The sequence below is a fragment of the Triturus cristatus genome, chromosome 6, assembly GCF_964204655.1.
Source record: "Triturus cristatus chromosome 6, aTriCri1.1, whole genome shotgun sequence".
Taxonomy (NCBI): Eukaryota; Metazoa; Chordata; class Amphibia; order Caudata; family Salamandridae; genus Triturus; species Triturus cristatus.
This window is the reverse complement of record NC_140589.1, coordinates 926,675,402-926,692,723: the sequence shown is the minus strand read 5'-3', so window position 1 is coordinate 926,692,723 and position 17,322 is coordinate 926,675,402. Positions and strand designations below refer to the sequence as shown.

Genomic DNA, 17,322 nt, shown 5'->3' with positions numbered 1-17,322 from the left:
AGACCTACTGGCTTTGCCAATGCTTGTTTATTTTTGTTTCCCAAAATCTTATTGAAACTGGTTACACTGATTTTCTAATATGAATATTTTGGGGAAATACTAGCATGCATCAACACATTTTACTAAATGATGCTGCAAAAAAAAAAAATGGTACCTGAAATTTTACAGTAGTTTAGCAAAAAAAAAATAATGTTTACTACTTTCATTTTTTAGTAACATGTTATATTGAAAGCAAAGAATCATGAATCTTGCTTTCAAGCTTCTGCAAATATTTGCATCTAATCAGAGAGCATTCTGGGAACATTATGCATAGCCTCTTATTGCTAAACTTTGAAACCGTTTGTACACCTTTTTATACTGCAACCACTGTCAGTAGTGCAGTCAGAACTTACATTTACTGAGAGCGCTCACCCTAATAATAAAGGCTTTCAATTAATGAACCATAAATACAAGTTTGAACAGCATTAACATATGCACACAAATATTAACTTAACTGCAGGCAGTGCCCTTCCCTGATCCTTAATGGGGTACTGAAAACTGGCAGCCAAAGAGTTTGTGCTGCAGGGGGTTGGGCCTTCTTGCCCCAAGGACAAAATGCACATTAAAACTTGTTGCCCTTGACCCCAAACAATATGTACTGGGCGTCGGCTATAGGAATTCCACATCCCTGTTCCCATATGGCTTCAGTGGGTCTAAAAGAAAATGAAGCAAAGTCCTTTGCACTTGTAGTAGGTGCCCCTGTGGTAAAGAGATTGCAGTCCTTTTCTCTAGGCCCAAGGAGACTAGAGGTGATTGACTCTCTCATATCTAGGGGTCCATTTTGATAAAAAACAGTCCTGGGCTAACATGGTGGAAAATAGAGCTCTGGGGATGGAAAGGAGTATGAAAGCTATAAATTATTTCGCTAGCAGACTGGGCACAAAACCACTAGCCGTTATAAAGTCAATATACCAGGCAAAGACACATATGGGGCAGTTTATGGGAATGGTCCCGGTAATGCAACTTCAAAATCTAGAAGACCGATTTTTTAAGACCATCGTGAGACAGGTTAGTTTTACCCTACTGATGATGATTTCTCTCCCCAGATCCTGTTCGAATTACATTTGCCACACGAAGCAGGACTATTGTTTCCCAGTCCCAACTTGTGCAGAATAACTCCGAAGCACAAACTAAAGGAAAGTTTCTTCTCAAAGACGGCATATGAGCACCAGGAAGGAAATCAGCAGAATAAATCAGTAATGCTATACTTCTAATTACCACCTATAATTGTGGTGGATTTTTCCTACCTATACAATATCGGAAATAAACAACACAGATTTATTTTGCTGAGATTCTGATTGAACTTAACTACATTGATGCTCGATCATCCATCAAGAAGGTATAGGAGCTCTGATCTCTCTGCATGCCCATGTGATAGGGAGTCGATGCAGTCAGACCTTCACACCTTTTTTTCTGTGGGCTTTACAAGAAGGAAAGATACAGATTTATCCTCCCAATCCTAAAGAAGCTAAAGTTTAGGCAATGCCGTCCGGCATTATTGTATATGAAACAACTCGAGGATCCTAATATCTGTTTTACGACAGTCTCTTTTTTGCTAGCTTGCCTAAGAAGTAGGAAAAATATGGCTCTCACTGCACATGAGGCATGTTAAGCTAGTTATTTTTAATTGCTAACTATGCACTGGCTATTGTAGGATTACACGTGAATGATTGATTGTCATGTTTTTATTACTGAAATTGTTATTTAACATGTTTATTTATCTTCAAGTGGTTTTTAAAAGACTTGGATGATGTTGTGATTTTTTATCTTGACTAATTAATTTGTCAGATTGTAGCTGAATTCGATCTATTTAACTTAATAGGTTTTTTAATGTATTTATATCTTTTGTACTTTTATGATCTGTAGATCACAAAACAGACTGAATAAAGTAATTTCTAAGTCTGACTACACCCACTGAGTGAGACGATTCAGCATTGACACAACTCTTTGAGACAGATTTGTATCAGAGAGACCCTCTCCATCTCTATTTGATGTCTTTCCAGTTTCTCACAGTCACTCCGGCCCTCTCATTCTAATGCCAAGATCATAACTTGATGTTTTTCCTTTTTCCCTTGCTTTCGCATATTTCCTGCATCTTGGCCTTTATGGTGACTAAACATGCTTTCCGTACCCACCGTGCCTAGATTTAGGTCAAAATAGGCTTTCAATTCCTGAATTAAAAACTGTCTGCATTTTCTGTCCACCAGACACCACACATGAAGATGTCAGATAGCAGGTGGCCCTCCCTTGGAAGCATTATTCGGGTCATGACTGGGATCTGATTGAGTATATCCCAGCAAAAGACACACAATTGATGGACGGAATGCAGAACAAATCAAAACATTCACCCCCAGTTAAAAGATCAGGGTTAAATCCATCATTCTTTTGCTCACCATGCCACCCCAGTTTGGACCTGGCCATATGCAAATCAGTCCTGACCCTGTGCCTCATGGGAACAGTCCAGCCCGAACTGCCAAGCCAGGTCCTCCCTGGACCGGAAACAAGCATCCTAGGACCGGTTTCGGGGTTTCACCCCTCTTCAGCCAGGATAGCTTGATTCCAGTGGCACAGTGAGCCCAGGAGGACCCACGTCTGGGAATACCTGGCGCACTTAGGGCGAGAAAGCAAAAGACACACAATTGATGAACGGAATGCAGAACAAATCAAAACATTCACCCCCAGTCAAAAGATCAGGGTTAAATCCATCATTCTTTTGCTCACCATGCCACCCCAGTTTGGCGGGTATGCTCAGACATGAGTCCCGTGCTCTCCATGCCACTGGAATCAAGCTATCCTGGCTGAAGAGGGGTGAAAACCCGTAACCGGTCCTAGGATGCTGGTTTCCAATCCAGGGAGGACCTGGCTTGGCAGTTCGGGCTGGACTGATCCCATGAGGCACAGGGTCAAGACTGATTTGCATATGGCTGGGTTCAAACTGGAATGGCATGGTGAGCAAAAAAACGATGGATTTAGGCCCAGTACTCTGTACTGGGGCGAATGTATGATACTGTTCTGCATTCTGTCCATTAACTGTTGTTTTTGAATATATCCCAGGGCAGAATATGAGGTGCTGTTGTACATCGGGCATCCGCCAAGGGAAGCATCAAGAGCTCTATCCGGTACAGAGTTTTATGAGTGGCTGATGTGTGTAGACACGCTGGCATGAGGATTTCACACTTGCCAAGCATCACACAACCTGTTATGCTGCCAAACATACATAAACAATCTTTTCATTGCATGGAAAGGTAGTAGAAAATATGTACATCACTTAGTCAACATACTGAATAAGAACAGACTGAATTTAAATTTTTCAGCTACCATAAGATCTGAATGTATATACTTTTTAGATGTTTACATAGTAATAATAGATGGCATTCTGTCTACGAGATTATACAAAAATAAAATGCAGGGAATAGCTTTCTCCATTTTTCTAGTCACCTTAAGGGGAACTTGATTAATAGCATCCAATGTGGGGATTATTGTGCGCAAGTAGCAATAATAGCGGCTAGTAAATTGTGAGACAATAAACAGAGCATCATATCCAGGATTAAACAAAGAGGGTACTTGATGAGCATATTAAAAGCTACAGAAAAGACGGATAACACATGTTAAAAATAATATAGCCTTATAGCCCGCCGTAGCGGGCTATACCGGCTATTAAAGGCCCGCTGCATCGTTAAAGGCCCGAGCCGAAGGCGAGGGACTTTAACAAAGCAGAGGGACTCTAAAAGCCGGTATAGCCCTGCTATGAAGGGCTATAAGGCTATTAGAACATTCTGCCACTAGAGAGCAGAATGTTCTAACAAAACAAAGCCTTCAGGGAGCGAGGGGATTCAAATCCCCTCAGGCTCCCTGAAGCCTTTGTTCACAGCCACAGCTGTGAACAAAGACACATTGGAATGTTGGCGCTCCGGGCTTATACCAGCCATTATAAGCCCGGAGCACTCCATTGTTTTCAATGGAGCTACCAACATTCCAATGTTCTAATATAGCCTTATAGCCCGCCGTAGCGGGCTATACTGGCTGTTAAAGGCCCGCTGCAGCATTAAAGGCCTGAGCCGAAGGCAAAGGACTTTAACAAAGCAGAGGGACTTTAAAAACCGATATAGCCCTGCTACGAAGGGCTATAAGGCTATTAGAACATTCTGCCACTAGAGGGCAGAATGTTCTAACAAAACAAAGCCTTCCGGGAGCGCAAGGGGATTCAAATCCCCTAAGGCTCCCTGAAGTCTTTGTTCACAGCCAGAGCTGTGAACAAAGACACATTGGAATGTTGGTGCTCCGGGCTTATACCAGCCATTATAAGCCCAGAGCGCTCCATTGTTTTTAAAAAGCAGGGCATCTAAACTTGGATCAAAACAAACAAAAAAGAAACATGCAGTTTTTCTGGTGAGCAGCCAATAGCTGGCCTCTGGCTGCTGTACTATGTCCTGCAAGATAAATAATCTTTGCACACTTCATGCCATATAATGCGATGTTTGACCATACAACTACATTTGAAGGAAGAGAATCCCCAAGTTGCAGATTCTGGAGTGGAGCAGATGATGTTGAGGCTTAGTCATGCTTTTGACGTCACCTCTTTGCTGAATTCAACTAGATAGTGTGCCCAGCCCTAGGGGGCTTTATTATTCCAGATGTTCTTGAATGAGTAATTTTTACAGTACCTCGCGAAAACTCCTAGTGAGAGAGCTTGCTGGAAACCTTGGCCATGACTTAAAGAAAAAAATCCTAAACAATGGACTGTGGTGAGGTCCATGGCTCCTCCTGTTCTTCCTAGGAGTGGTCATCTTCTCTTTGATTATGCCAAGATGCCTCCGTCTCTTTAAAGTTGAATCCCAAACAAAATGAGGGAACTACAAAAAAAGTCAGCAGCGAGCGCAGAAATTGTCAGCACTCCGAAGTGCCACTTCCTAATAACAGTAATAGGGTGGGAACGTCTTCAAAGAACATCAATACAATCACCTTAGCTACCGAGATGTTGCTTTTTATGAGACGCAAATACTGAAGTACCATTTCAAGTACTGCAGTACTATCACTCTTATAGAGCATAACTTTAATTAAACAACAACCAGAGGTCTTGGTTATTTGTGCCTGTGAGGAAACCCCTAGGCTCAAACGTGAAATAAAATGGCCCATTCCTAGGAAACAACTTTTAAAGAAACTTCCATGTCCTGTGGTAATCCTGCAGGGCCAAGAAAAAGAAGTAGGAGGGATGCAGCACTATATAATTGGTTCTATGGGACCTGCAGGAGTATTATGAGACCTATGGGAGCAGCCATCTTATTGGCAACTTAGTCAAACAATAAGCTCACAGCCTTTAGAAACAGCTTCTAATAATTCTTCTCACCACCATTACCATATTGGTGTTTTAGAAAGGCCCCAGAGAAAATTGGGCAGCAGGAGACCTCAAACACATAATTCATCGTGCCTAGCATAAGTGCAACATCACAAGATTACATTATTGCCATTACATCAACATCTGCAGCAGCACAACAATGGCGAGAAAGAATCTGTGGTGTGGCAGACTTCCAGCTGGCCAAAACAATAAGTGCACAGGAGATTAGGAGCACTTTCAGCAGCCAGGTGCTTCACAGAGTTAAACCTGGTCACTATTCTGTTGAAACGACTAAGATGGGGAAGCACCTAAAAGCCATGTATTCCAACACCATAATTCATGCTGAGGTGGAGACGAGTAAAGTGGCAGAAGGATAACACACTGCACCAGAGGAAGTGATGTGACAACACCGAAAGGAAAGTACCAGCAAGATTCAGCAATTCACAACATATTGCAGACATTGCCTAAAGGTTGCAGCCACTGGTGAAAAAAACAAAATAATGTTTTCCAAGCCTATAGAACATCACCTCAACAAAGAACACAAAGACTTAAAACAGGAGAGACATTTTTAAAAAATACATTGAAAAAAAGTCTACATTTAAAAAAATAAGAAGTTGAAAAAATTTATCAAAAATGTCAATTAAAATTGTCATGAATGATGTAATATGTAAGGTCATTAACAGTGTGTGGCGGAGGGTACGTTATACTTAGTTCACTGAAGTGCGGAATTCCAGTGGTTTCTCATTTTTAAAATGTTAGCTCTTATCTCCTTGCAACATTTAACTATAACATCACTTTAACTTTTGGTACTCTTGATTTAATAGACCCCGATGTAAAGACTTCCAATGTAAGTTAAAACGATGTAACAACTGAGTACCGTGCCAAAGAGCCTTATAGCTGAATGTGTTTTATGTTCTGAAGTTGTGGCCCTATTGAGCCAATTATTTCTAGTGTATGGATGATTACACAGACTACTCCATAATTGTTGGAATTTCATTTGAAAAAATCTTTCATCACCTAATTAGATTCCTAGTTACACATAAGATCTAACAAAGACTTAAAAAGGCATTCAAAATAATTAACGGCATGAGTTGACAACTTACCTCAAAAAACAAAATAACTTTAGGGCTGTCTTCATTTTCTTGAAGAAGATAACCAAATCGTTCATTGAAGACAATTTGCTCATCCCACTGTGGAAGTGCTGTCTTAAATTGTTTGAAATCATAAGGCCGGGTCATTACTGGAAGAATGTGTTTTACCGTCTCTCCTTCAATAAATGACGAAACGGCATCGCCACTGAAAAAAATAATATTCCATACATCAGCAAGATTATCTGAGACAAAGAGTATCACAATACAATCACTTGGGGTGGTGATTGACAGCCGTTGAACTTCTTGCTATAGAAACAGTTGATAAAAGCAAAGGCTTCTGCCTTGGCCCACATATTCCTAACGCTTCATAAAAAACTTTGGGGGCCTGTCATTAAGATCAACGATAAAAGTAATCACATTTTAATTGATTTAAAAACCCACATAGATCACAAAATACACACATAACTTGAATTTGTGGACATGCTACAGAATAACAGTAATGATACCTGTGGGGCGCTTGGGTTAAGATTTCCGCCAGTGTAGCTAGCTTAAACACGACTGATTACCTGAATCTAAATAAAGTGGGTGAAGCAACAGTTTGGCGGAGAGGATACTCCAACATGTTTGTGGCATAGGACTTTGCCTGCCGAACTCTAGATAAGTAAGGGCCTGATTTATGTATTGGCGGTAAGCATACTCTGTCACAATGCATACAGAGTATCATTACCACCAATATAATGGTCCGTCTGCTGAATTTATATGTGGGTGGACCAAAGTTTGGCAATGCTAGAGACTACTCCGTCTCTGCAGTGGTCAAGCCATTACTCCGGTTATATGTCCACCGATTTAGATAGGTAGACAAAAGTAATCAGTGCCAAATTATTGTTAGCTATTGCATATAGGTCAGAAGCATAGTTAGAAAAAGAGACCACACTCCTGGATTTAACTTGTCGTTCAACATCTATAGCTCAGTGTTTTGCCTTCCGAAGAATAGTTCCACTGCGCAGATTCGTCTGGAATTCAGTTTCACAAAACAATCTGTTGAAAGCCAAGGAAGATTTGTGAAAACCTGTTTTAAATAAAGAGCAACTAAGGAGAACAAATTAGAACATCAATTATTGACGGAAATCTCGGACTCAAGCAAAAAGACAGCTGCATATACCTACCAAATAGGTCTCTCATTATTTTGAAGATAGAGAATTCATGGTCTACCCCAGTGTCTTTCCCTACTTTAAAAAAAACGCTAACCATAGGAATTTGGCAGCAGTCTCAGCAGAAGACAAGCAGCTGCTGTCAAAAACACACATGCCTGCATGATTTAAAATGATTATATGAAGTTATGCCCCCACCCAATCCTAAACTGTACTTTCACCAGAAATATAAACTATTGCAATTTCGGAGGGTAGGGTTGTCTATAATTGATTGCACCCGAAAAAACTACAGACCACTAGTTTGGAATCCTGCAGACTTTGTAATAGCTACAAGGAAACTGTTGTCTACATAGTTTAAGCCCAGAGTTACTACATGGTACATGTGTCATGATACTACATGATTTGTGTGCCCCTTTAAAATATATATATATATATATGTTTTTTTATTGGGACTTCACTCATGTATAGACAAGCGGTGACAGCATGTCCACAGGTCACACATCTACCTTTGGCCGTGCGGTTGGCAAAGTTCATGAGTCTTACAGAAAGAAAGCTATAGGAGGCCTCTATTACAAATTATGCTTGACCTTCTAAAGAAACTGGATCTTTCTTCCTGGATAGTGGTGGCACAAGAGCAGCTGAACTCAAGGACTATTCCAAGGAGATCACAGCTGATCCATAAGTGGGAGCTGATTTTTAAATATAGGCAACATAACTAATTTCCACAATCTACTTTACAATAATACTGTTTTTTTTTTAGTAGCCCCGTGTATTTTATTCAAGTATGTCGATATTAATATCTTATATATGAATTTTCTATAGCAGGACCTTTCTCATTCTTAGTGATTTTACTTATTCCCTCTTGCATAGATGGCACCATTCTGCGGTACAAAACTTGTCTCAAACTTCTCATCATTGCCATAAACCCTTGCTTTGCTTTTAGAATGATTATAACTCTACAGACCCTGTGCCTTGTTTATTGTGATTACAGTAAGCTCAAGCAGCGCTTTATTTCTCGACATCCAGCACTTGAACTTTTAAATATGACAGCTTGGTTTTATTTGTGTTTATGATAGATAGCAATGCGATTTTTAATATAAAGCTCATGTATGGTTTTAATTAACTGTCATGACATAAATAAACGTAAAGAAGTGTATGAAACAAAGAAATCTTTGGCGCACTACAGAAGGACTTTAAACCTCAATAGTACAAAAACGAAGCCGCAAACCTGTCTCAGTTTGAGGAAACACGAAACATCACACCAGCTCCAAAAGAATGTAACTAGCTATCAGTGGAACACAGGCTAAAATTTTAAATGTTGAGTAAAAAAATTCACTTGTGAAGAAGGTCCCAGGTACCTTTAAACCAGGAGCCCTCGTAACAACCATAACTCAGATTTCAGATGCAAAATTAGCATCCTGAAATACTAATTTTATTTGCACTCTAAAATACATGAGAAAATAAAATGGTGGCAAACCCATCAAAGCAAAGGGAGCCCACCATCAGGCCTCACTGGATCTTCATTTGAGATACATAGCCACCTTGTCATCCATCAATAAAGCACTGAAAACAAACCACTTGAAGGAGATTTGCAACATGAGCAAAATGTGTTGGTAACTGAATAGCAAGTGTGAAGGTGCACTTGACCCTGGATGCACAACTTGAATGGGGCGTTCCAACAGAATTATACAATTTAAACCAATGCTATAAGCTTATGTGTGCTCTTTGTAACTACACTCTTACATCGAAAATATCATAATATCATTATATCATTTATTTTCTAAGGGGATACTTCTCCGCTAATATTTAATCATGGTTTATAATGCATCAATGTACTTGAGTAACATTATATAAAGCAATAACAACTCATATTTTCAATAAAGAATCTGTAGACAGAATTCTTCTTCTCTCACAAGATGTTCCCAATGCATACTGATTGTGAAAAGTCTAATTAAAACATACATTAAACGAGCCCTGAACGTGCGAACGGAGATAGGTTTAACCCTCTGTCACAGAAAGAAATATGGTGGATTAAGAAGTTCAATACCTTGATGCCGTCTGGATTAAACAAAACGATTAAAAGAATACGTTCCTTACCTAGAATAAAAATGAATGTATGTTTAGTCCCATGCTTGCTATGTATGAATTGTGAGAGGAGCTTAGATATTTGAGTTCTCCTAAAAGCCTATAGCTAATTATACAGTTCCTGAGGTCCTACTCATTTTATCATTCATACACAATCCATGGGTTTGCCTAGCCCAACTGTTCCTTAGCTATGAGAGAGCTATGGAGCATACTACAAGCAGTGCATTGAATGAATTTGCAAACTGAACATGTATACATGGAGAGAAGAGGATAGGGCCTTCTAACACACATAAGCTTTTAATGAAAATAAACACATTTTTAAGACAGTGATTTTCTTGGTAGTATCATAATAGATGCTAATTTATTTACTATGTACGTTATATGCTTCCTCAAGATAAATTGTAATTAGTTCTTGTCTACAAGCTAGGTGCCAGGTTCCTGTACACTGTTATGTTTTTAGTTTTTTTAATTGCTTCAGTAAGTGTCACACTGAGAAATGTCATCAAGTCTTACTCGAATATATCTTCTGCATGGCATTTGTTTCACATAAAATACATATTCTATAAAAAGTATAATGCTGCAATTACCTGTTATCCTGTTTGACGTGTAGTCCGGTTTTTTCATCAATGACGTGAATCTTTACTGTTGGATGTAAAACTATCATATCATTTTTAAGTTTATCAGTTCGATGGATGAAAATTCCCAAGACAAGGTTTTGATCTATTAAACGTTTGGAGTACATTTCATTTTCCATTGCGTTTTCAGCAATGACAACCGGATTATTCTCTGAAACTGAAAGAAAACAAACATGTATGTAAACTGTAATTTGAATGCAACTAAATGTTTCAACATCTAAAATAAGAAATGTCAAGAGAGTGGAGCATTTTCTCATCCCAAACTATGACTTTTGGATAGAAAAATGTGTTGCCAAAAATCATAATTGAGAACAAAAGCCAGCCATGCGAAAAAAAAACTTATCTACATATGCTTCTCTAACTGTTATATCTTTTGTAGATTTTCACGCTGAGAATATTTCCATCGAGTTTTACAAGTCAAATGAAAATCCAAAAAGTGATTGGGTTATTTTGCTCTTTTTCCCAATGGATGGAAATATAACCTTTGATATTTAATTTATAGCACAGCTGAAGCATGAACATCTCATCTATGATTGTTATCAATGCTGGAAAAGCATCATATCGGTGAAGCATTTTCTACAATTAGAGGAAAATAAATAGTTTCTGCAAATTGTGTATTTCGTAAAAAGGGCTAGAACTAAAGTTCCTCGGTCATTTTCATTTTTCCCAGTCACTTCGTTTTCAGGGCACAACAATGTGGAAAAACACCTTGAGATTCACTTATAACTTCTCTCCTCTTGACTAAATATCTCAACCCTTTCCAAGATTGATCTACGAGAAACAAATGTTTTTTCCTGAAAGTGTGTAGATTGGCCAAACAGAGCTAAAGTTATTCTTAAAAGAAAAAACTTTCTTAGTATGAAAACTTCCCATAAATACAAAAGGTGTGCTGGCGACCCAATAACGTATGCATGTTACTCTTTGTTTATTTTTCATGTACATTTAACTGTGATACTGTAAGCATGACATTTTTTTCGTACAGGAATATATTTATTGGAAACGGTTAAGTTGAGCATCAGGTGCTGCTTTTATCATTAAACTCATTGCCTAATCAGCGGTACCTACTTGAATATGCTCTGCAGTCAGAGCCCACTATAAACTAAACATTGAATACAACAGCTGCAGAACCATTCACTTCTGCAGACAAATGCTCTTTTGCAGCAAATGGTTTCTCTATATTACCATTTCTTTAATATAAATCAACAATTGCTAAAAAAAAAATAGACAGCATCACCTGATGCTCAACTTAACCGTTTCCGATAAATATATTCCTTTACGAAAAAATTTCATACTTACAGTATCACAGTGAAATGTACATGAAAAATAAACGAAGATTAACATGCATACGTTATTGGGTCGCCAGCGCACATTTTGTATATATGGGAAGTTTTCATACTAAGAAAGTTTTTTCTTTTGAGATTAACTTTAGCTCTGTTTGACCAATCTACACACTTTCAGGAAAAAACATTTGTTTCTCTTAGATCAATCTTGGATAGGTTTGAGATATATAGTCAAGAGGAGAGAAGTTATAAGTGAATATCAAGGTGTTTTTCCCAGCTGGAAACTTCTGGCACATTCTCTTTAAAAGCACAGCATGTTGGCGACTGGTTAATCGATTAGACCTATGTAGCGCTTTAGATCTCAAAGCGCTATGGTGGGTGCAGCAGTTACAACTCATGAAATATGAGGTGCAAATCACAAGGAGGGGGCAGGTTTGAGTGCACATTGGCTGCAATCGAACTCTTAAGATGATGGGCTGTGTGTATCCATTATCAGCACTCAGTCTTCGCTAAGTGATCTTGTTTGTTTTGTTGTGTTAATGCTTTGCTGCGCCCGTTTGACTTACAACGTGCTTTCTCTTTTCACAAACTCGATGTTTGTGTTCCTTTATTTTGAGATGCTTTTAGTATTACTCACACACACAACCACACACACACAATCCCACACCCACACACACAACCACACACCCACACACAAAACCACACAACCACACACACCCAACCACACACACACACAACCACACACACACAAGCACACACACACACAACCACACACCCAACCACACACACAACCACACACACAACCACACACAACCACACACACAACCACACAATCACACACACAACCACAACCACAACCACACACAACTACAACCAACCACACAACCACACACACACACACACAACCACACACCACACCCACACCCACAACCATACACACAACCATACACACAACCACACACACAACCCCACACACACACAACCACAGCCACACACACAACCCCACACAACCACACACAACCAACCACACACACACAACCACACCCACACAACCATACCCACAACCACACACACAACCATACACAACCACACACAACCACAAACACAACCACACACACACACAACCCCACATACAACCACACACACACACACACAACCACAACCACACACACACAAAACCACACACAACCACACACACACCCACAACCACACCTGCACCCACAACCACACACACGACCACACACACAACCACACACACAACCACACAACCACACACACACACACATACAACCACAACCACACACACCCACAACCGCACCCACAACCACACCCACAACCGCACCCACACACACACACACAACCACACCAAGCATTGGCATAGCCAATAGGTCTCGCCTTTGGGACCTTATAAGTGTTTAGCCACGCAACAGTTGATGTGGTTGCACCAAGGATATTGTGCTGCATAACTAAATACTTAGAAGGTCCCAAAAAGCGAGACCTATTGCTATGCCAATTCTTGTTTGGTTTGGTGTGAATCCCTTCTGCAGTTTTTAAGGAAAAGCCCGAAACCAGTGGGTCTAGAAATGTAAATAGATATGTCACTCTCTGCTTTCTGAATCACAAATGTATCTCTGAGCTGACCGTGGATTGGTTGTCAGGAGCTGAATATTTTTTTCTTCACCAGCCATTTTGAGGATCAAGGACCTGAAATGCCAAAGGCGAATCTTGCTGTGGAAAAATGTTTGTGAGGTCATAAGGAAGGTGGGAGAGACACCTTATCCCCGAGCAGAAAATAGAACACCCCAGAGAGGAGGAAAATACACGGTTTCAGGGAACCAAAACCTATAATGAGTTTAATTAATTGTTTTGCAGCTTAATATGCAGATTTGCAGACACTTTTCTAACAAAAACGCCTAAAAATATGTATGAAGGTCCTTGAACAGATTACAAATTTTAAACAAGTAGAGAAAGTGGTACCAGACAGAGTGTGACCACAGCCTATGCCTTACGTCTAGCTGGTTCTGCAGGCCTGGTTATTTGATACAGTACATTTTGCCCTATGCTGGCATCGGTGCACGGCACAGGGTGTGGCAAAACGCCACACCTGAAGTCTAGTATGAAACGCGCTAAAATTACTCTGTGCCACAATACTCACCTGCGAGTCCGCCATGAGGGAAACAGCCAGCGTGGGGGCTCTAAATCTTCCTCTGCCCAACAACCTTCAGCGGGTCCGCCGTGAAGGGGAACGGCCAGCGAGAGAACCACAACTCCCAGCAGCCCTTAGCCCAGGCGCCTGCTGCTGAAGTCATCAGGCAGTGCCTGGGAGTCTTTTAAGCGCCGCTGTTGCCCCGCAGCGCGGGACGAGCGCGGGCAGCGCCCGGGCGAAGCCCGAGCCAAGGGCGGGCCCGTACGCGCCCGTCTCAGCCAGGAAGAGCCAGGGCAGGGTCATCCCCCTGACATCTGTTGCGTGCTATCGACCGATTCAAATTGACTGTGCTGCCACTGGACTGCCCACAAAGGTACTGTTTATATTGTCCACAAACATTCCCTTCGTGGCCTTATAATGGGCAAGAGGAAACTTATGGAGGGAATAGGGGGAGTGGGGGGACCGAATGCTGTAAATGTAGGCCAGGGGGACAGAAAATCCAAGAAAGCTAAGAAAAGTAAGAGAATGCTTAATGAACATGTTATGGATCGAATTGAAACACTAGTTGATGAGTGTGAGGGTATACTAGCGGTAGATTCCATCCAAAGTCTAGAAGCTAACAAACGACCACCGCCAGTTCGTATACCCAAGATGTTTTGTAAAACGCCAAGCATAAATTTGGCTACTGGAAGTAGCAATATAACACTTAGTCAATCTAGTTCAGGGTTGACCATCATCTCGCCTGATCAACCATCCCTTCCCTCTTTGGCACAGACAGAAATGAGTCATTTAGAGCCTTCTGTTATAGTTTGCACTAATCGCTTTACTGCCCTGGCTGAGGAAATAATAATCCCACCCGATGATCTGGCCACCCAGGTTCCACTAGAAGTACACTGTCTTTCCCAAATAAATCAAATCAGGAGAGTTTATATCGCGCACATATCACTCAGCAAGAGTCTCATGGCGCTTGCAGACTGCTCAAGTGGATAAGACCAGGCTAGTTGACATAGAGCCAGGTTTTCAACTCTTTGCGGAATTTACCATGTTCTTTTATGCTACGTAGAAGGAATGGCATTTTGTTCCAAAGCGATGGTGCCAGAAAAGAGAACAAACGTCCTCCTTGTCTGACGGTGTTGATTCTTAGCGGAGTTAGCAATGCCGCATCACCGGAATGTAGTGTTCTGGACGGGTGATACCACTGCAACTTTTTGGGCCAGTATTTTGGACAGATTCCATGTATGGCCTTATGCGTAAGACATAATACTTTAAAGCGGGCTCGTTTTTTGATCGGGAGCCAATGGAGGGTATTCAAACAGACTGCAGAAGGAGATCTATATGGACGGTCCAGAACCAGTCTTGCAGCTGTGTTCTGTAAAACCTGGAGTTTGTCTATAAGATCTTCATTTATAGACAACAGTAGAGCGTTACCATAATCCAATCTGTTTGTTATCAGTCCTTGTGTCAGGGGTTTACGCACCTAACGAAATAGACCCTAATGCAAGTGACCGGATGTTGATGTCAACTATAAACTCACTTGTAGCTCAGGTGAGGGATCTTAAATCTTTAGTTCTAAGACTTAACAGCTACCGTCAGGACACTATCTCTCCAACATATAGCCCACATACCTCGAGATGCCCCTCCCCTACCTGTACCGACACAAGATAATACTATTACTGCAGATAAATCTACTTCCGTGCATGTTAGTCTCGCACCTACTGTTCCTCCCCATTCACCGGTAGGGCAAAATGTGACATCTCTGCTGACCAAAGCCAGAAGGCAAGTTAGAGTTACACAGAATAATAGCGATATCCATCTCGCAACTCTAAGAGCCAGACCTCTACTGCTGACTCCAATTGCATCTGGCCTGCACTTTCCTGGAACTGCCACCACACGTAAGAGGCAGACAGTGTTTATGGCTAATGTCGCAAAATATCTGGGCCTTGAACCCGAGGATTCCCTTAAGAATAAGGTCATCCATTGGATTCGTCACGTTAGAGGGTGCCGGTCGTTGATAAGAGAGGATATTGCTAAGGTCATAAGGCACTCCTCTCATGACCTCCGACTAGACACATTGGAAATCACTCTGACTTCATCCCAGTTGGCCGAGGACCTATTAGCCTTAGAATATAGGACCTCTGCCCCTGATCCATCCGATATCCAATTTAGATCTACTCCATTCGATTCTAATACAAACATGAGGGCCACAGCTCCCAAATCTAAATCATCTAGGGGGTCGCAACTAGACGAAAATGACTGACTACTTCCAGTTGCACAAAGCTCTCTTGGGCACATTATAGTTCAGGAGTGTGCTACTTTGGCCAAACATTCCAACGTGTCTATTGTATGGTCTAGTTCATCTAACCAGGCGTTACCACCTGTCATTGAACTGCCTCATACATCTATTAGTAAACAACCTTCCCTGCATATAGACACAAGTATTGGTGAACAAGGGTGTCCCAGAGATAGTATTTTTAATCTTAAATTATCTCTTGGAACATAGCCGGTATCTTTAAGAATCTAGCCATACCGGATTGGAACAAACTCATTGACAACTATACCATTTGTATCTTCCAAGAGACCTGGAGTACGATTCCCCACCATAAAGTTGGCTTTGCCTCCTATTTTATTCCTGCAGTATTACCAGTATCAGGAAAGGGGCGGCCATCTGGTGGCCTCCTTATTTGGGTTAGCATTACACTGGATTGCACGATACAAATAACTGAGTGCAATTGCCCAGATCTTCTAAGACTGACCCTTAGGGACAACAAAGAAGGGAGGACTCTAGAAATTTTCAACATCTATGTACGTGGCACAAAAGGTGGAGCCCAATCTCCAACAATCAGCTGTTTGGAAGTAGAACTTTCTCGTTGCCACCCCGAATCCGGCATCCTGGTGGCGGAAGATTTCAATTGTACATTTGAACCTCTTGCCACCGAGGATTTGTTGGGTTCAGTGGAGGATGACGTAAAGCAGGGATTCCCCCTGCTGAGTCTACCCCCGATAAAAAGGTGGACTCAGCTAGCCATCCAGCTAAATTCTATATCATTAGAGTATGGTCTTAGGGCCACTAATGGAAGATCACCCTCTGACCCCTTAGGAGCACATACATATAACAGGGTGGGCTTCTCCTCACGTATTGATTATATTTTGCTAAATCAAAATCTTTGGAGACATCTAATAGACATGGAGGTTGTACCTACTACCGATAGCGACCATAATTTGCTGTCCCTGACGTTAAATCCCTTATGGCTCCTCAACCCTGAAAATATGAGTAGAGAGGTCCACATGACATCAAGGGACGTTACTCCCTCGAATTGCGGAAGGCGCCTTAAATGGCAAAAGGTAGCAATGAACGAGGGAAAATTATCTGTTATAAAGGAGACCCTGACAGAGGCCCTGAGTGACCTACAAGAGATCACCACAGATCTAAATAGTACACAGAAGGTATTTTCAATCTACAAGGGTCTGGTCAGTACTTTGGGATCCTTATTTTGTGCAACCACGGGCAGCAAACCATGTACTTTGAGTAGGAGCACCACCAACCCATGGTATACGAGGGC

General features: G+C 41.1%; 1 protein-coding gene across 2 annotated transcripts in view; it reads right to left on the bottom strand.

Annotated features, from left to right (window-relative positions):
• The window catches only part of AHI1 (Abelson helper integration site 1), a 971,238-nt gene that overhangs the window by 841,418 nt on the left and 112,498 nt on the right, over positions 1-17,322 (bottom strand). For both annotated transcript variants that reach the window (XM_085611599.1, XM_085611600.1), the window contains 2 exons: positions 10,289-10,493; positions 6,478-6,670 (listed from right to left, as the gene is read on the bottom strand). In XM_085611599.1, the coding sequence (XP_085467725.1) occupies positions 6,478-6,670; positions 10,289-10,493 (398 nt within the window). The remainder of the gene's footprint in view (positions 1-6,477; positions 6,671-10,288; positions 10,494-17,322) is intronic.